The sequence below is a fragment of the Meles meles genome, chromosome 4 (assembly GCF_922984935.1).
Source record: "Meles meles chromosome 4, mMelMel3.1 paternal haplotype, whole genome shotgun sequence".
Lineage (NCBI taxonomy): Eukaryota > Metazoa > Chordata > Mammalia > Carnivora > Mustelidae > Meles > Meles meles.
The window spans coordinates 6,873,612-6,893,243 of record NC_060069.1 but is presented as its reverse complement, the minus strand read 5'-3'; the positions used below and the strand labels follow the sequence as shown (position 1 = coordinate 6,893,243).

Genomic DNA, 19,632 nt, shown 5'->3' with positions numbered 1-19,632 from the left:
GAAAACATTTTGCATCTATGTATTTTTCAAAAATCTGTCCATGAGAAAGGAGCCAGGTGTTAGTTCCCTACGGGGGGAACATTCTCATGGAGATACTGTAAGGCCAAGTCGGTCCATTTCATTTCTTGTTCTTTAACAGATTCTGTAGTGCCACCGTTGTCCTGTTCAGGTTCAGGAAGCTCATTCTGCAAAGGTACAATGGACATTCAGAATGCTGGCACACTCTGCATTAAGAAACCCCTTAAAACTCAAGAGCACTCAGAAATCAAACCTCTAAGTTCTTAGAGACAGGCAGCATAACTGACAGAAATCTAGCCTAAAGAAAGAACTAGTATAAAAAGACAGACCCTTGGGGCGCCTGGGTGGCTCAGTGGGTTAAAGCCTCTGCCTTCGGCTCAGGTCATGATCCCAGGGTCCTGGGATCGAGCTCCGCATCGGGCTCTCTGCTCAGCCTGCTTTCCTCTCTCTCTGCCTGCCTCTCTGCCTACTTGTGATCTCTCTCTGTCGAATAAACATTAAAAAAAAAAAAAAAGATTAAAAAAACCAAAAAGACGGACCCTTTATCTCCTCTTGGGCAATCAGAGGAAAGAGTAGCCATCACCTCAGAGGACAGCTGTGAAACTAAATGGGGTCACTGAGATGGAGTGCTCACCCCTGCGGGCGGCCGTCTGATGCTCAAGGAATGGGTGCTCTTATTACTAGAGGTTGGGCTCACCGACAAGACCCAATACTGAGTCCTTTTTTGGGAGGCTGCTTTCATTGAATACCACATTTGCTGGAATATTCCTTAAGCATAAGAAATGTATTTTAACAAACTATCCCGTGCCCAGCATGCCTGTGTTCTTACGAAGGTGGGTGGAGAGGGCTGAAAATGTAACCTACTAGGCGGGTGTCGCCCTAGTGCTGGAGCACAGCAACACAAACCCGGGTCACTGCTGGCATCTCTCTTAGAATGGTAAGCCATGGGCCACACTCACTAGGGAATGTGACAGAGAGTGTTTTTTCGGCTTGAGTCAGCTTTAATTTGCATAGAACACTGTGTGAGTTTAAGGTGTACCACACGCATCTGACACATACATACTATGAAATGATTATCACGATAGGGCTAGTTAACACACCCGTCACCTCATGTAGTTAACTATGTTTTTACATGAGTGGTAAGAACTTTTGGTAGTTTCCTTATATTTTAAATTTAAATTTCTTATTACCAGGAGTCTGCTTTGTATGGGAGTTTACTGACACCAATATATTTCTTTTCAATTATTTCAATTTATACTTTTTTGGGGGGCAACAAACTGTTATTCAATATTGAGACTTTCAATTTCCCACTGATTCCAATTTGCAGCTCATGAATGTTTTTCTCTTTCAAAAATATGCTCAATATATATAAAGTGACTTACAATATGTACAAATGTATCTGAACACATGTTCTGAGCACACATGTTGTTTTATAAACATAATATTGAGACTCAAACATATCTGTATGAATTATAAAGAACTATCATTTACTGTAGAGCAATCATACATTCAAACCTAAAGAATAAGTTTGGTTCCAATAATTATTTATAGCTCACAAAGCACAAACAAGTCCTTGGTTAGTGAATTATTTAAATGACAGACAAGTAACTTAATTTCATCTCATCTGTGGTGTATATATATATATATATATATTTTAAGATTTTCTTTATTTTGAGAGAGAGTTAAGGCTAGGGTTAAGGTTAGAGAGAGAGAGAGAGAGAGAGAGAGTGTGTGTGTGTGTGTACGTGCACGCGCACGCACCCAAGCAGATCTGAGTGCACTAAGCCCAGAGCCCAATGCTGGACTCAATCCCAGGACCAAAAGATAATGACCTAAGCTAAAACCAAGGGTTAGATACTCAACCAACTGAGCCACCCAGGCGCCCCTCTGTGGTATAAGTTCTAAAACAGTTTCTTTCATTTGGTCACTACTGTCTCTTACACTGAATGCCAAGATGAAAAAATGTGTACGTGCTTTGAAACCAACACAAAGTATCATAAACACAACTATCAATTATGGCCTATTGGAAACTGGCCTCAATTCTTGGCAGCTACTCCCAGGAAAAGGCAGAGTCTTATTTCCCCAATTTCAGATTGGGACTGACTGAGTGACTTGCCTTGGTTAGCAGAGAGCAGCCACAGTATCCTTGGGCCCATTCTTGGCTAAGCTCCATGAAGCCTCACAGTTCCTCTCTTGCTGTTCTTGGAACCCGGAGATGGCCAGGTGCAGTCTAGGCTAGTCTGCTGGGTAATGAGGCTTTGACCTCATCATCCCAGCTGACCTGCTACCTACCAGATGTGTGAAAAGTCTCCCCATCCCCCAGCCTCCAGCCGGCCTGCTGACTGACTGCAGAACACCAGCAAGTCCAGCAGGGATCAGCCGAGCTGGAAAGACTAGAAGACCCTCTCAGCTGAGACACAAAATTATGAGATAAACAGCTTTTGTTTGAAGTTACTCTGTTTGGGGGAGATCTGTTAGGCAGCAACAAAAGCTAACCAGTGCACATTCCCTGAGAGTCATGAGACACGAAAAGACACAGAATAACAAGAAGGTCAGGCTACACCCTGGAAACTTCCTTCTCCCTCAATCCCTTCCACAGAAGTGGTCCCCAAATCCTGCCATATGCCTGCAAAATTCAGCAGTTCCCCTCCACCTACGTGCTTTTGTTCAGGCTCCTTCCCCATATTACTGCGATCACTTCCTCACTGGTCCCTCTGCCCTATCACTTGCCCCTTTGTCCATGGCACACATTCCCTAACAATTCCCTTCTGAACTAACATTCTAAAACTCAAATTTGAGTGTGGCAGATTTCTATTTTGAAAACCACTCATTCCTGGTTATCCTCAGAATGAAGTCTAAGCATGGTGTTAATACTCCTCTCAAAATCTGGTCCAAGCCCATCTTTCTGCCTACCTTAGATGACAAATATAATCTCTGTCCACGATGAATGTCTCACCATCTCCCAAAGCCTTTCAAAACTCTGAGCCTGTGCACATCTGTCCCCTCTGTTGAGAGTGCCCTTGTCTACCCCCACTACATTTCTGGCCCTCCCTTATGGCCAGCTTAAATATTACATTCTCTCTGAAGCCTTTCCTGATGCTCAACAGGCATCAGCCACCTCCTATCCTACGTAGCTATGCACAACCTGGCTTATAACATTTATTACTGTAATTATTTATTTCTCTGTGTTGTCTCTCTAGATCCCCAGGGGCAGGAATTGTGCCTGCCAAGTGAAAAAACAAACAAAAGTTTGCAAGACAGGATCTGGAGCCTTCACACAGACCTAAGGGTGAAGTCCAACTTATCAGCTACCCAGCTTTGCACAAGTTCCCTCTCTGATTCTATTTCCTTGCTGTAAAAATGGAGATAACACCACTACCTTTGTAAGAGTATTTAAACAGTTAGAAATAATGTATGTCAAATTTCAACCTCAGTCCATGGCATAAAACTGGTATTAAGTGGCAGCCAGAATTCTTTGTGCACTCCCTTTTCACTATTTTTCTAAACTTGAACTAAGCTGTGACCTATTATTTGATATGTGTATTATTCACTGAGCATAATATCATCTCTTAGTCGTAAATGAAAATGTGGGTGAGCGGAACTTTATTTCTCAGTCAGCAGCAGCAGTCTACTTGGAAGGTGCATTTTATTAATAGCTCTTCTCAGGGCACTTGGCATGATCTGAAGATAAACAATCCCTGGAGTCTGTTCTCCGTGTTTTTTGTTAGGCCTCCCTCTATGACATAAATAGGATTTAAAATAAAAATTAATGCACAACTTTTAGATGATTTATTATGGGAGGATCAAGAAACTCCCTGCAGGAGCATTCTCTAGAGATTGGGAAAGAAGAGTGTGTCCCAAGATCCGTTTGGTCTAAATCCAAGAGAAAACTCAGCTGTCTTCCAAACATTTTCCAGGGAAACTAGGATAGGTGTATGTTTCGAGAATATGTCTCTAAAGATAGCAAATGATCAATCACAGGTAGACAAGTAAGAAATATGGTGTAAATGCCATTGCTTCTTGTTCCTCTCTATCTTTTGTACATCTCATCTTCTGGTTTATTAGCTTTGGTGTGGCAGACAGAACATGGCTCAGAAATCTTGAGTCCAGTCCTGGCCTGACCCCTAACTGAGCTCCTCATATCAACTCTCTGAACTACAGTTCTCTTCAAATAAAAAGTCAAACTATCCAGTCTTCTAGAGTTACAGGAATCCACATCTTTGTGGATTTCTTTGCCCTACTAGTTTGTCCATTGACATCCTACTTCTAGTAGGGTTCACCAGATCATACCTTTCACCCACCATCCTTGGCACAAACTATAGCCTACCAGTGGTATTGCAACATCCTCATATGGCAGCTTGTCTTCTCGCCAAGCATCGTCAATCAAATCCAAGATCCTTCCATCTCTCTGTACCTCACTGTCCATTCTTCTGCAGCTTTGATCTTGTCAGATCTGTAAGTCAAAGAGATTATTTCTTAAGCATGAAGACTGAGGAGGTGATGTAATCAAGCATCAGGCTTCCCCAGGCTTTTTAGCCTGCATGTATCTTTTGGTATAACATCATCCTGGGAAATGGGAAAGACTCATCTTCTCATCTGGGTCAGGTGACAATCTAGTTCTAAGATCCCAGTCTCTCCCTACTGCCCATTCCCTTCCCCCAACCCATGGATGCTTTATAGCACATACAGGACAGACAGCAGACCTAGCCCAGTTGACAAGACCAGTGTCACAGTATGACAGAAGCCTTGTGTACAAGGCCACAGTATATCTAGAATATAGTTTTTCTCTCCTAATTTGCATATTCACCTTGCCCTGTTCAGAATGCCTTCAATGAATCTCTAATTAATAACCAAGTCTCCTCTCTGTCCCCGTTAGCCTTTTCCTGCACTATGTTTTACAAAAAAGTCTCTACCTTCTACCTGCCTCAGCTTTAATATTAGCATTCCTAGGCACAGGAACTAAATGAACGTATTGAGATACTGAACTGAGCTATGCGAAGTGACCAACTACAGAGCTGACAGAAATCCTCAGCTGAACTTTTAAAGGAAACTGTCTTTCTTAAACTAGTACCCAATCCAAGTTCTGAAAGGAGCACCTGCAGGTGAACAACAGCAGCAGGACCCCCTGCTGCTCATTTCTGCTTTCCTTTGGGGTTCTTTCCTTTTTTAATGCTGTACTCCCTTCAATGCCTGGACCAAGTGGTCAAGATGTTATTTAGCTCCTTGGCCATGACTGACTATTTTTTTCTCCTAAACATCTGCAGCCTACCTCTGGATTCCCTGTTTCCTAGTGTGGGCTCTGCTGCTCCATCATAGGTTCACTTTACTGTGTTTCCTGCCACAAAGCAGTCATCCTGATGGCCTGGAAGCCAGTGGCACCAAAGGCACTCCCAGTCACTCCTAGTTTCTGAGGCTAGGAACATTCATAAAAGGAAAAATCTTTAGGGGTGGACTCCCAACTCCTTCATACAGACCTATGCTTGGCCCCGTAGTATGATTGCATAATAGCCCTAATGCCTGGGTAATAATTATTACAGGTTGGGGTTGGTTAAGAGTTTTTTTTTTTTTTTTAAATATCCAAGAGAAGATGATTTTTTAAAAAATATTTTATTTATTTATTTGACAGAGAGAGATCACAAGTAGATAGAGAGGCAGGCAGAGAGAGAGAGAGAGGGAAGCAGGCTCCCTGCTGAGCAGAGAGCCCGATGTGGGACTCGATCCCAGGACCCTGAGATCATGACCCGAGCCGAAGGCAGCGGCCCAACCCACTGAGCCACCCAGGCGCCCCTGGTTAAGAGTTTTTAACCCCATGGTAAAGAGCCAGGCAAAACTGAAGCAGAAGGTGCCCAGCTATTTTGGCTACCAGTGAACCAGTTGAAACCTTGATGTTTCACTCAAGAATTAATCCAGCACTACCCCATGGATAACTGAAAACAAGTATAAGGATATTGTCTTTAGAAAATGTACACGCAGTTCCAGTTATATTTTTGGAATTCCTGTCCCACAAGAGCCCTTTTTCCTGCTGCCAGTCCTGTGTCCCTGCTGCTCTGTCCCCTGCGATACCCTCATTTTTCCAGTTGATCAGAACTAGCTAATTCTCCCAGCCATACACAGATTCGACCTTTCTGTCAAGTTTTTTCAAGCCTCAGTGAGGATCTGGCCCTTGAATGTCTCCTTCTTGTCTTTATGATCCACCTAACAAGTCAGGTAGTCTTTGTAACAGATTTCTCAGGTATCAGTGTCTACAATTATTATGTGTAAATATTGCAGGCTCTTTTGCAGCACATCTTTCCCAAATTTGGCCTCAATCTTTTCTCACCGTCCCTCTTTCCAAACACCAACCCTGCCATACTTTCCAGCCTTTGCACTTAGAAGCCTTTTCCCTCCTCAGTAACGCTTATTTTCCTTTCCAACTCAACACTGGTGTCAGCTCATCTGGTCAACATCTCATTTCCAGAGTCAGGTCCTAAGGTGCCTTCACTCCTCAGGGGCTGGCAGCGTGGAAAGCATCAAGACAGACAATGTCCAGGACACAGCCACAGTCCAAAGCACCTGCCACACTCGACAGAATGATATACTACCACCTTCCTGAGCAAACTTCTCTTACACATGTAACAGTTCCAATGCCTAGAACGCTCGTTACAATTCCTTTGTTTCCAGCTAAACTCCAGTCTAAAAAATTTGGCTCCCAGGTCGTCTCCTGCAGGAGGTCTGCTTCTAGACCCAGGGGGAGCACGGGACCCGTCCTTCCTGGAGTCCCTTAGCTCCCTGGGCGCAGCGAATGGTCCCAACTGGGAGCTTGTCACACTGTCTGTTACATGGTTTTCCCAAACCCGCGGCACGTGTCACCCCACTCCTGTGCTCTGCAGTTCCACAAACGTATAGTCACATAAGTTAAACGAGACGACCGTCTACCTAGCTAGAATTGACCCTCGCAGGCCACCAGCATCCGTACACAAGCGTGGGCCCGCCCCCGTCCCGGCTTCCGGTTGGATCTACCAAATGTGGAAGCGGGGGAGGTCCAGAACTGCCCCGCTGGTGCCCTTCCACCCTCCATGGCGTGCGGAAAGTGATTGTGAAGATGAAGTGAGACATCGGCCTCAACTGACGGAAGGTTGAAAAGGGCGACGCTAAGGAACCCACGCGTCCCGTCCCTCCCAAACCAAGACTCGGGGCGCGGGAAAACCTTACCCGCGCCGGACCCAGCGCCGCACCCGCTTCCACACAGCCCCTCCCCCTCAGCCTCACGTGACCCACGCGCCTTTCTCACCGTTCCCCGGATGTGGGTGAGCCTATATGCTTGCACGGAGGGGAGGCCTGGGAGGACACTTCTTCAATTCAAAGTGAGGGGGAGGTGGGCGGAACGAACGTGGCGACGCCGGAGGCTGGACGTCGGGTCGGCGGTGACGCGCGCGCGCGCCCCCGGCCGGAGGTAACGGCGGGAAGTCTCGGGGGCGCGCTCGCGCGGTCCCAGTAACCGCATGGGCGCCCGGTGGACAGGCGGGGGGCGGGCGTGTCCTGGTCCGGAGGCAGCTCTGGCTGCGGTGGCGCCGCGGGCTGCGCGGCCATATGGCCCAGGGCCGGCCTCCGCAGCAGCCCGCTGGCCACCAGGACCGCCCTCGCCGGCCCGGGTCCGCTGCGGCGCCGGGCCCGTCGGCCTCCCCGCGTACGCCCTGCGGACCCGCGAAGGCGGATATGGCCTTGCCCGGCGCGCCGTCCGGGCCAGCCAGGTGGTCAGCCCCTCCCCAGAGGCTGGGCCGGCGGGAGGGCGGCGGGGGGTGCGAGTAGCTGCCGCCGAGTCCACGTCTACCGCGGCGGAGCCAGCTGCGGGCCGCTCTTCCTTTGCAGAGGAGGGACCCCCGGCACAGCCCTCCCGCCTAGGCTGCCTTACCTGGTTAGCTTCCCAGCGTTGTTGTGACTTAGCCCATTGACCGCACGTGATGCGGGTTCATTTATGGGGGGAATTTTAGCAAGTCTTAAAAAGTGAGTTAATGTTAGTACAAGAGGTACGGAAATGTGGCAGAAGTCTTGAAGGACTGAAGAAGTTGAGAAGCCCTGAGTTTACGGATTGCTCCATACAAATCCGGGGTGGGAGATAAATGATAGGTTGAGGGTTTAAAAGGGACAGTTCCTTAGGGGCACTTTAATCATGAAGATGTTTGAGGACAGTAAGTCTAGGCTCAGTGTTTTTCTTACATTCCTTAACAACATCAGAGTAAAAATGAGTCTGCTGTCAATGACTGGTCTTCATTTACATTTAGGGTACACTAATGTGCACGAAATAGTTTTCATTGAGTCTTACATCCAATTCCTTCAATTTCATTCCTTTAATAAAAAAACAGTATTGTAGAGTAGGTACACTGCTGTTACAGAGTTCCCCTCATGCTTGCGTTCCATTTTATAGATGTGAAGAGGAAGTCATAATAAGGATCATCAACTACATATTACTTTCAACTATTTACGTATACTTAATCATAGCTGTAGCTTAATGATATAACAAAATACATGTATTTTCTTACTTGAAATGCAGTGCCACCTTTAGATTTGTGCAGCTTCTTGCCCTTTGACTATGTCACTAACCGTGATCAGTAATGTAAAAATGAAATTAAAATGGGTTAGAGATTCATAAACATTTATTAGACATTCACACTGCCCTTAAAAATGTATGTAGATTCAGGTTTTTAAAAACTATTTCTAATAATTGCATATGTTAGTTGTACTGTGCCATTTTCCTCCCATTAGAAGGTAGAAGACCTTCACTTTGTCCTTCCCTTTCTCATTTATGTAGTAGTGGTAGCCCGCTGGGACAGCATCCGTAATCCACTCTGATACATCAGAGTTGCCTCCTTAACCTTTTGAGCCACCCAGGTGCCTCCAGAGTTACCTACTTTAAAAAAAGTCAGCTTGATTTGAAATTCATCTGAAGCTAACATCAACAGAGGCTGCAGGGATTGAATTTATTTTTAGGTTGTTTCTTTTTTTTCCTCTGAAAGCTAAATTTGCTTTTTTGATTTTATAAAAGTGGATTACTGTCATCACACCTATGAAAATTTGTAAGAATTCCGTGTCAGTATTCAGTGTGGGTTCAGATTTCTCCATCTGTCCCTTTTAAATGACCTTTTACAGTTAGCTCCTTTAGATCAAAATCCCATAGAGGTCCACATGTTGTATTTTGTTGATACATTGTTTAAATCTCTTTTAACAGGGCAGTTCCCTTGTGTCCCTTTTCCCCCTCAGTTTTTTTTTTTTTTTAAAGATTTTATTTATTTTTTGACAGAGAGAGAGAGATCACAAGTAGGCGGAGAGGCAGGCAGAGAGGAGGGGGAAGCAGGCTCCCTGCTGAGCAGAGAGTCCGATGTGGGACTCGATCCCAGGATCCCGAGATCATGACCTGAGCCGAAGGCAGCGGCTTAACCAACTGAGCCACCCAGGCGCCCTTTTTTTTTTTTTTTTTTTTTTTAATATTTTGTTTATTTGACAGAGAGAAATCACAACTAGGCAGAGAGTCAGGCAGAGAGAGAGGAGGAAGCAGGCTCCCTGTGGAGCAGAGAGCCCGATGCGGGGCTCGATCCCAGGATCCTGGGATCATGACCCGAGCTGAAGGCAGAGGCTTTAACCCACTGAGCCACTCAGGCGCCCCCCCCCCCCCTCAGTATTCTAGATTTAGCTTAATGCATCTGCATGATATCCTTTTAACAAGTACATCTTTCCCTTTAAACCAGTAGTTAGATCTAGAATTGCACTGTCCACTATGGTAATCACCAGCCAGCTCTGGCTATTTAAATTAACTAAAATGAAATAAAACTAAAGATTCAGTTTCCTAGTTTTGTTAGCCATATTTCAAGTGCCTAGTAGTCAAAGGTGCCTCGTGGCTACCCTCTAAATGGTGCAGACATAAAATATTCCAATAATTGCAGAAAGTTCTGTTGAATAGCTCTGCTCTGGAAGATCAGATTTAACCTTAAATTTATTTATTTTTTTTTTGTGGGGGTGAAGACGATTCCTAGGTGATGCAGTAGATAATCTATTGCATTAATTATCAGAGAGGCATGAAATATCTGAGCTCTCTTGTGTTAAGATTGAGGAGTGTAACGCATTCAGGTATTGTTAGCCCAATCCATCCCTCCTGAAATTCCCCGTGAGCTTTTCACTTAATGGTGAAATCTTTTTATGGATTTAGATTGCCTATATCCATTATTGCATTAGGGATTGCAGAATGATGATTTTCTAATCCTATCATTCCTTCAGTATTTATTAGCTAAAAATCTTCTATGAAGAAGAACTCTACCCCACCAGCTATTTGACTGCCATCAGCTATATGAAATATAGCTTGTACAGGAAAGGCAAGAAGAGTGCTTAATTCTTTCCCTGTTTTCAGACTACAGTAATGAGGTGATGGCCTACCAATCTCCAAAGGTAACCGTGAGGGGTTTTGCCTTATTGTTTTTTTTTAAATCATCATGGACTTGACTATATTTAAACTGTTTCAATTTGTTGCAGTCTTTTTTTTTTTTTTTTAATACTTAAATTGCTCTGCCTTTGGTCAGTGGCACCTCTTTATGTTGGCTCCTGTCCATCTTCATATGATCAGTAGTCTTTGATAATTAATTTCCCTATTTTCTGGTAAAACATGTTCTTTCATCATTTGTACATTAATGGCTACCAAAAAGCCCTGGTTCCTTTGGGTGGGAGATGGTATTTAGAGACCCTAGTCTGGGTGCTAGAGGTGCTCATGGTGCCAGGTTGGTCAATGGTTCTAGGATTTACAGTGGCCAGAGTTAGGAAATACATATATTTTTAAATAAATATACAGAATTCACACTGATACTTCTATTTTAATTTAATTTTTTGTATTTGTTTTTATGTTTGGGTCTTTTTGTCTTGCTGAAAATTTTGGAACCTAATATTGTTAATGTAATTACTTTTTTTCCCTATCCTGTATTACATATATTGATTTCAGATTATACCAATTTTTTCAAAGATTTTATTTATTTATTTGACAGACAGAGATCACAAGTAGGTAGAGAAGCAGGCAGAGAGAGAGAGGAGGAAGCAGGCTCCCTGCTGAACAGAGAGCCCAGTGCGGGGCTTGATCCCAGGACCCTGAGGTCATGACCTGAGCCCAAGGCAGAGGCTTTAACCCACTGAGCCACCCAGGCGCCCCAGATTATACCAATTTTATTATTAACAATATGATTCCTGAATAGTGTTTAGGATTTCTTTGCAGTTCTTTTTTATCTTTAGTTATATTCCACTTGGGGTTACAAGTACAGTAGAATCATTGCATTTTAAAGGTATGTGAAACATTTTATTATATGGTCAGTTTTCCACCTTGATATCTAATTGATAGTTGATTTGTTTCATTTTGTTTCCAATTTTTCCAAACTTCTTTTTTTCCCCCAAATTTGGATTTGATTTATTATATGTAAAACGTTAACATAAAACTAGTACTATAAAACACAGATATCTGGACAAGTTTAGTGTTCATTCGTCTTTTCTCTACCCTAGTTCTCTTTCTTTTTCTTTCTTCCTTTTTCTTTTTTTAAAGAAAATATTTATTTTGAGAGAGAGAGAGTGAGAAAGGACAAGCAGAGGGGCGGGGCAGAGAGAGAAGCCAACTCCCAACTGAGCAAGGAGCCTAGTGTAGGACTTGATCCCAGTACCCTGGGATCATGACCTGAGCAGAAGGCAGATGCTTAACTGACTGAGCCACCTAGGCACTCCCTAGTTCCCTTTCTTATAGGTATCGTATTTACTAGCTTGGGTTTATCCCTCCATAAAAACAAATGCATTATCTGCTTGCTTTTCCCCCCTAGTAATATATGCCTTGTAGATCCTCTTAAGAAGTATGTTATCTGTTTTTACAGCTTCGTAATATTCCGCTGGTAGATGAATATTCAATTAGTCCCTGTGGATAGGCATTTGTATTGTGTGCAACTGTTGCATATAGTGCTGCACTGTGTGTCCTTGTACATATGTGATTTTGTATTTTTGCCATTGTGGCTTTGGGAAAGCTTCCTAGAAGTGGCATTGTTGGACCAAAGGGTAAAGGCATATTTTTTAGGTGCTAAGTATTGCCAAAATCTCTATAGAAATTGTACCATTTTCCATTGTGCCTACAATGTATGTGAGGGCCCTTTTTCCCATAAATATACTTTGTTATAAGTGTATATTGTCAAACTTTTGAGTTTTGGTTAATCTAAATGCAGAAGAAAAGGTAACTTGGTTACCTTTTGGTTGAAATTTGTATTTCTCTTCTTGTGAACAAGATAGAGCACCTTTTCATGTGTTTTAGTTAATTAATTTTAAGTGTTTATTTTAATTCCCATTAGTTAACATACAGTGTTTTATTAATTTCAGGTGTACAAAATAGTGATTCAGCAATTCCATACATCACCCAGTGATCATCAGGACTAGTACACTCCCTAATCCCCAAACCTATTTCACCCATCTCTCCACCTACCTCCCCTCTGGCAACCATCAGTTTGTTCTCTATAGTTAAGAGTATGTTTCTTGGTTTGTGTCTCTCTCTCTGTCTCTTTCTTCCCTTTGCTCATTTGTTTTGTTTCTTAAATATATGAGTAAAATCATATGGTATTTATCTTTTTCTGAGTTATTTTACTTAGCATTATACTAATTATACTCTCTAACTCCATCCATGTCATTGCCAATAGAAAGATTTCATTTTTTATTGCTGAGTTATGTTCTGTCATATGTATATATCCATGGAGATATGTATATCAATCCATTATGTCTATGTATATTTATCTGTATATCTGTCTCTTCTTTATCCATTCGTCAATTTTTGGACACTTGGGCTGCTTCCATATCTTGGCTGTTGTAAGTAATGCTGATCTTATATGTTTAAGGTCACTTGCATTTCTTTTTCTGTGAACTACTTGTTCATAACTTGTGTGCATTTTTCTATAGATTCCATTTCTCCCTCCTCAATTTTTATTTTTATTTTATTATTATTTTTTAAAGATTTATTTATTTTAGAGAGAGAGAGTGAGCGAGCTTGGGGGAGCAGCAGAGGGAAAGGAAGAGAAAAACTTAAGCAAATTCCACATTGAGCACAGAGCCAGACAGGAACTTGATCTCAAGACCCATGAGATCATGACTTGAGCTGAAACCAGAGCTGGATGCTTAACTGACTGTGCTACCCAGACATCCCTTCTCCTCAATTTTTAGAAGCCTTTTATATATTTGGATAAATAATCCTCTCTGATGAAACTTTCAAATATTGTGGTCTTTAGACTTGGTTTATGGCAATTTTCCTACGTAAAAGTATATTTTTACCTACTCTGATTTCTTAGCTTCCTCCTTATTCTTTCTGGATTTTGAGCCATAGTTTGATCAGTGTTTTAAAATTCCACTTTTATTTTGGAAAATTTCTTTGTTACTGTATCTGTGATTTTTTTCCCACCTTAAGTTTAAGTAGGAACCTTTCTGGGCAATGGTAAATTATTATTTATTGGAGCAGCCAGTTTATCAACCATAGTAATTCTGAAAGAGCCATAGATCTTTGCAATCAGTGTAATGCCAAGACAGGTAAGGGACAGAGCATTGTTACCCTCCTTTCAATGAGACTTGTTGAGTAGGCATATCCCTTCTGTTAGTACACATTAATTCATAATTCTCTCCAGAGCTTTTATTTTCTTCCTGTGTCCCATTTTGTGAGTAATTTGATCATGGGTTTATATTTGGAATATTTTTCCTGATCTATAAATGGAGAGTTTAAAGAGGAGTCCTTCAGATCCTTTCTAGCTCTTAAATTCCAGTATGCTAATGAGTTTCAAAGCTTTGCCTTTTATTAGATATCCTATCTGGATTCTTTTTCCCTGAAGATTTAAAGTGTGTTTTCCCTGCTTCCTACCCTGTGTTCCCTTTAATTCTTCTATATTTCACTGATTTAAAATAGCTTTAATTCCAAAGGAGAGTTACAATAAATAACTTAAAAGAGTTATAATTAATAAGTTATATTTGTTGATGTCTTGGTTTAGCTGCAGAAGTGACAATTGTAGAGCTACACAGTTTTTATGTAACCACTTTAGCATTTTACGTTAGTGGCAAGGAGTAGTAGATTTTCAAACGGTGAGTAAATTTGCATTTATTATTATGAACAGAGTTTCTAACTTTACATCGCTATTACATGGCACAGGCAAAAGAAGACAGAGCGACATAGTATATAGAGGTGAATGAGGCTCAGTGTGGTTAGGAAGGAGTCGGTGATGGAGTTGTGAGAAACTCAGGTGAGAAAAGTCCACAGAAAATCTGAGCCCTTGCTATTTACCTGATCCTAAACAATGAGAACTGATGGTGTTTGGCAGCTGTTCAAATAGATGGTGAAGGTTTTGGTAAAGAAACACATTACACATTAGATCATTTTCTAGAGAGAATGTTGCTGGTCCTCCACCCCCAAATTTTTAAAAACAGAGATATCTTTGTTTTAGTCTTGGACCATTAGTTTTACTTCTGAAATGGCAATTTCCCAAGGTGTGGGTTATTTTCACTATTGTGTTACTGCCATCTGGTGTCTGTGGTGGTAAGCTTGCATTTTTTTCCTGTACCCAGACTTTTTGGTTTGGTTTCATTTATTGCCAAGAAGACACTGTTAAACCGAAAGGAAAGATGAAGGTACTTTAAGATCTGGAATATTGTAAAATTTATGAAGATTGCACATTGGTTGGGACTTAGGAGTTACTGCTTAAGTTTTATCCTATGACTCTGATGTGTAGTTTACTGTTGTCAACCAATTTAACCCTCTAAGCCTCAGTTTCCTCAAAGAAATTGTGTCTGTCTTTTATGAGTGTTGTGAAGAATGAATTAACAGTGTGTAGGAGGCAAAAAAGTTGTGTACTCAGTGACTGTTGCCTTCTGTCTTAAACATTGGTAATTAATAATAATATCATCTAGAAAATATATTACTGTATATTACTAAGTGTGTGTTACTAATTTATATTGCTAAATATATTAATGTTTAAGAATGAAATGACCTAAAGAAGTATAATTTTACTGATGCTAGTTTTTAATGTCTGGAGTAGCGCTGTCCTTAGGAATAGCACTTTCTTACGGATTTGATAAATATCCGTGTACAGTAGGCAAGAGCAGGCTACTTACAGTGGACATTGGCTACTAGAATGCCATGACACCTTGGGGACTATAGTTCATACTGCTCATTTTACAGATGCAAAAACTGCAGTCCAAGGACACAAAGCTACTTAGTTGCAGAGTAGGGCTCTCTCTTGGGTTTTTTATCCACATGGTACTGTGCAGACTGGGCACTGCCTCGCAGCTCCCCAGAGTGGAATAAGACATGAAATTGGGATTGCGCTGTAATTGACCATATCAAGGTTTGAAAGAAGGTGGGTTAGAACATGAAAACCTCTGTCTTTAGGTGTTCATTTTATTTAACATTGGTGTAAGGTGAAGGATAAACTAGCTGGAGCAAAAGCCTCTCTGCTGGGGGCGTGCACGCCTCTTCCGCCCTGGGCCCGGAAGGGTGATGTGGCTGGGGCTTCGCCGGCCTCACTATGTCTGCCATTTTCAATTTTCAGAGTCTATTGACTATAATCTTGCTGCTTATATGTACCTGTGCTTATATCCGATCCTTGGCACCCAGCCTCCTGGACAGAAATAAAACTGGATTGTTGGGTATATTTTGGAAATGCGCCAGAATTGGTGAACGGAAGAGCCCTTACGTTGCAGTATGCTGTATAGTGATGGCCTTCAGCATCCTCTTCATACAGTAGCTTGGAAGAATATCAGAATTTAATTGCCATCAGATTTCAGTATGGGAAAGGACTTATTTACAGAAAATAATGGAATGAATGGTTAACCCTTTTATCTCTGAACATTGAATGAGATAAATTTCCAGCTGCTGTTCTCTATTTTTATTATTGGACCAATGTTCTCTATAAATAGGATGTAACCATTTAATACTCAAAGAGTTTAGTATGTCTATAACAATCAACCTCAGTACTGTCACTACAATATTACATTCTGCAAATGTTGTTCTGTTATGTCAGATACCAGTTTTTCGTGAGGTATCTCTAAGGCGCATAATAGAAAACAAAATTGGTAAATGACCCAAGTTTCTTTCACTGTGATTTGGGAATGATAAAATCCTTATAGAATGAGACATTTTTCTGGACTAGCTTTTTTATTAGGGAAAAAGTTCAATTTGTGTTGGTAAGGATTGCATTCATATTTAATAATGCTTGCTTTTTCCCCTGGTCACACCAGAGCATTAACAGAGTACCTCGAAGCAAACTCGCTAGTGTATCACAGGTGTTTCAGCTATTTAAAACAAGCTATGCAGTTCTTAAGGAGGAAGATAAATGAGATCAGACTTAGAGTAGTACTGGGAAGATATTCATATTTAGCATAAAAGAGTTTAGAATAACTGACTGATATAGTAGCCTCTGAAAATTTGACCGGCTGTCATTCTCTAAATAAGACTGTGTACTTAGAGTGAAAATAGCAAAATAGAACAATTACAGAATGATAATCCTGTTTGTGTTTTCATTCTTTTTAGTGTCAGGTCTCCACTTACTTTAACTGCCCCAAAACACAAACTGTATTTTGTTTGTTTTTAAATACAGCACTTTAATGTGTCTAGTTTAAAAAAAAAAAAAAGCCTCTCTGCTATATTGTGCACAGATAGTTAAATACTTCCATTAGTAACTTTAGAAATGGATGCAGATAGGATGCAGTAGTTGTATTTTCCAATCTTCCATTCTCCTCTCTGTCTCCAGGACACTCTGTCCTCACCTCACTACATTTATCATACTGAGGGAACATTCTGGGTTAATTTTTTCTTTCATGTACTGGACTATTAATTCCTTGAAAAGGAGCATGTCTTTCATCCTTGTGTATCTGGTGGTTAGTATGACACTGAATTCTCTGTTAAATGAAGAAATCCCCTTCCAGAGCATTGTAATTTTTGGACGAGGCATTAGAACGAAGGGGTAGAACTTCCCACCACAGCTTTTGAGAATTACCTAAAGACTAATTCAGGGCTGAACCTTTGAAGGCTTAAGGAAAAAAGCAGTGTTTCAGGAGCGGGAAGTAGTTTGACATTGGTTGATGTTCTGCAGAAGTGAGAAACCAGCAAAGGGTACTTCTCATTGTCATTTCCGAATTGAAGGGTGATCTTTTACCTCTCTTCCTCACCTTCCTTTCTTCATGGTGTGTCTTTCCCTTTCTATGGCAGCCTGTTCTGTCTCCTTCCTTTCTTTCTCTGCTGTACGCTTCTCTATGACCAGCTTGTACAAGGGGGTTGGGAAGAGGGAGGGGAATTGTGATAAGTTCAGCCAAAAACATCGAACATGTGCCATACTGAAACACTAGGCTCTCGAGCTGGAATACAGTTAGATTTCTGCCCTTGAGGGCTGAATAGTAAGGAAAACATGTACAAAAACCTCATTCCCAGATTGGTGTAACTCCTGTGAAAGCACTTGTTAAGGACTAGCAGTGGGCAAGTAGAGAGGAGGGATGGCCTATAGAGCTGCCTTTGAAGGGAGGGAGAGTGTTCTAGGAAGCTTCACCGGCCTGTCATCTGAAGGGTGTGGGTAAGATCTCCCATGATGGACCAAAGAGTTCAAGCTCAGGGCATTTAATCTTTTTATAATATCTCTTAAAAAAAAAAAATCTACTTTTCCTCTGACGTGTGTGACCCCTAATTCCACTCATGTTGTGAGAGGCTTTTATCACTGTCCCTCTCCTACTAGTTCGGTTCACAGGGGTACAAGAATGAGGTACGATTGCTATCATGTGGGGAGAGTATCAGCACAATTCAGATCATTGTAAGTTACTTTCTTTCAGCCTGAAGTGTATTTGGTTTGAATATTTCTTGAAGTGGTGTTCCTTGACTGCTTCTACAGTCATCCTAAGAAGTACTACATTTTCTCAATGTTATTTGTTATTGTGTGCTTTCACATTCGTAGGTTTTTAAGTCGGACTGTTAGAACTTAAAAAAAGGTATTTTCTCCTGACTGATTTTTTTTTTTTTTTTTTGCTTTCCCAGTTGCCAAACCAAAGGGGATTTGGCAATGGAGGCTTTGTTGGAAGGAATACAGAATCGGGGACATGAAGGGTAAGTTTGTTATTGACCTTAAGCTTCTCGCTAAGTTAGTTAGTTTGTTTATTTATTAAAGATTTTATTTATTTATTTGAAAGAGAGAGAATGAGAGAGACAGCATGAGACAGGGGAGGGTCAGAGGGAGAAGCAAACTTCCCACTGAGCAGGGAGCCCCGATGCTGAACTGGATCCCAGGACTCCGGGATCATGACCTGAGCCAAAGGCAGTCACTTAAGCAACTGAGCCACCCAGGTGCCCCTCTTGCTAAGTTTACAAACATATCCAAGTTATGACTCTGACCATTTTGTGCTTTGGTTATAGAAGCAAAAATGCTGAGTGGAAGCTCAGCCGATTCATGTCCTGTCTGTGGACAGCATCTCTCTCTGGGGTGTTTGCCTTATCTCAGCAATGTGGAGCTAGCTGCTTGCTTTCAACCCACTCTCAATTTTCTCTTCAAAAGCAAAAGTCAAAGTTCAAAAGTTTTGTACACTAAGAACAAATGCTTTTATAAAAAAGTATTTAAGCCTTCCAAGCTACAGCTTTCTGTGGCTATTTCTGGAAACCTGTTTGAATCCAGTACTTTGCTTACTTCTTTTTCTGCCTCTGAGATATCTGGCATCTCCTGTGACTGTGAAGGACAAAGGTCAGTTTACAATAAGGTCGGTTGCAGTAAGTTTCTAGTAATAAGGTGGGAAGAAATAGTTGAAATACATCTGGCTCAAGGATGCGTTTCTTGAAACAGCTCTTAAAATTGTATTGTCATTTTCCCAATAGCTTCCTCGCTTCAAAGGCTTTTTATTTTGGTTAGCTAAAAATGTGACAAGCTTGCCTGGATTCTTCCTGACAGTGTTTCTCAAACATTACAAAAGAGCTGGTTGTTGGTTATGGAAGCATTGCTCACAAGCCTGACTTACACATCAGTCTTCAGTTTGACCGAATGACTTAGGCTTCAGAGTTGGGTATTAGAGGAAGGCAAGGTATGTAGGGGAATAAGTAATCACCTTAATATGAACATGGAAGGGAAAAGCTCAGACATCATTTCTTCGTCTCTAATAAGTTCCTTATTGACATCATTCTACCTCAGCAGGGTTTACATCTGCTATATTTTTACACAGGAAAGAGAAAAAATCACGGGCATGTGTTGTTATTTACAGGGGATTTTTGACATCCTGTGAAGCAGAACTACAAGAGCTCATGAAACAGATTGACATCATGGTGGCTCATAAAAAATCTGAATGGGAAGGGCAGACGCACGCTCTCGAAACTTGCCTGGACATCCGTGAGCAAGAACTCAAGGCCCTTAGGGGTCAGTTGGATATGAAACACAAAGAGGTAAAGCTGTTGATTCACTCCTCTTTTTGATATTTGACCTTGGCTTTTATATTAAATATGTTTCTTTTTTAAAAAATTCTTTATTTAAGTTCAACTTAGTTAACATGTACTGTATTACTAGTTTCAGGAATAGAATTTAGTGATTCATCAGTTGCACGTAACACCCAGTGCTCATTACGTCACGTGCCTGCCTTCAAGCC

The 19,632-nt window shown here is 41.6% G+C and overlaps 3 protein-coding genes across 9 annotated transcripts in view; 2 read left to right on the top strand and 1 right to left on the bottom strand.

The window, feature by feature from the left end:
• Positions 1-3: 3 nt before the first annotated feature.
• ANAPC13 (anaphase promoting complex subunit 13) lies at positions 4-7,413 on the bottom strand. Of its 3 annotated transcripts, none has more exons than XM_046001816.1 (3): positions 7,289-7,413; positions 4,346-4,471; positions 4-185 (listed from the first exon to the last, which is right to left on the bottom strand). In XM_046001816.1, exons 2-3 carry the CDS (start codon positions 4,442-4,444, stop codon positions 60-62), a joined length of 225 nt encoding a protein of 74 aa, XP_045857772.1. In that variant the 5' UTR covers positions 4,445-4,471; positions 7,289-7,413; the 3' UTR covers positions 4-59. The 3 variants fall into 3 exon arrangements, with proteins under 3 accessions (XP_045857772.1, XP_045857771.1, XP_045857773.1); XM_046001815.1 differs by lacking the exon at positions 7,289-7,413 and adding an exon at positions 7,210-7,266; XM_046001817.1 differs by lacking the exon at positions 7,289-7,413 and adding an exon at positions 5,288-5,421.
• The window catches only part of CEP63 (centrosomal protein 63), a 58,775-nt gene continuing 46,327 nt past the window's right edge, over positions 7,185-19,632 (top strand). For 2 of the 5 annotated variants that reach the window (XM_046001811.1, XM_046001808.1), the window contains exons 1-3: positions 7,458-7,748; positions 18,047-18,115; positions 19,255-19,432. In XM_046001811.1, coding sequence (XP_045857767.1) covers positions 7,588-7,748; positions 18,047-18,115; positions 19,255-19,432 — 408 coding nt within the window. In that variant the 5' untranslated portion in view covers positions 7,458-7,587. The other 3 variants (XM_046001810.1, XM_046001809.1, XM_046001812.1) reach the window with 3 other exon arrangements.
• Positions 15,500-15,894, top strand: LOC123939846 (protein kish-A-like). The gene has a single exon (XM_046001818.1). The coding sequence runs from the start codon at positions 15,552-15,554 to the stop codon at positions 15,768-15,770; it is 219 nt and encodes a 72-aa protein (XP_045857774.1). The 5' UTR covers positions 15,500-15,551; the 3' UTR covers positions 15,771-15,894.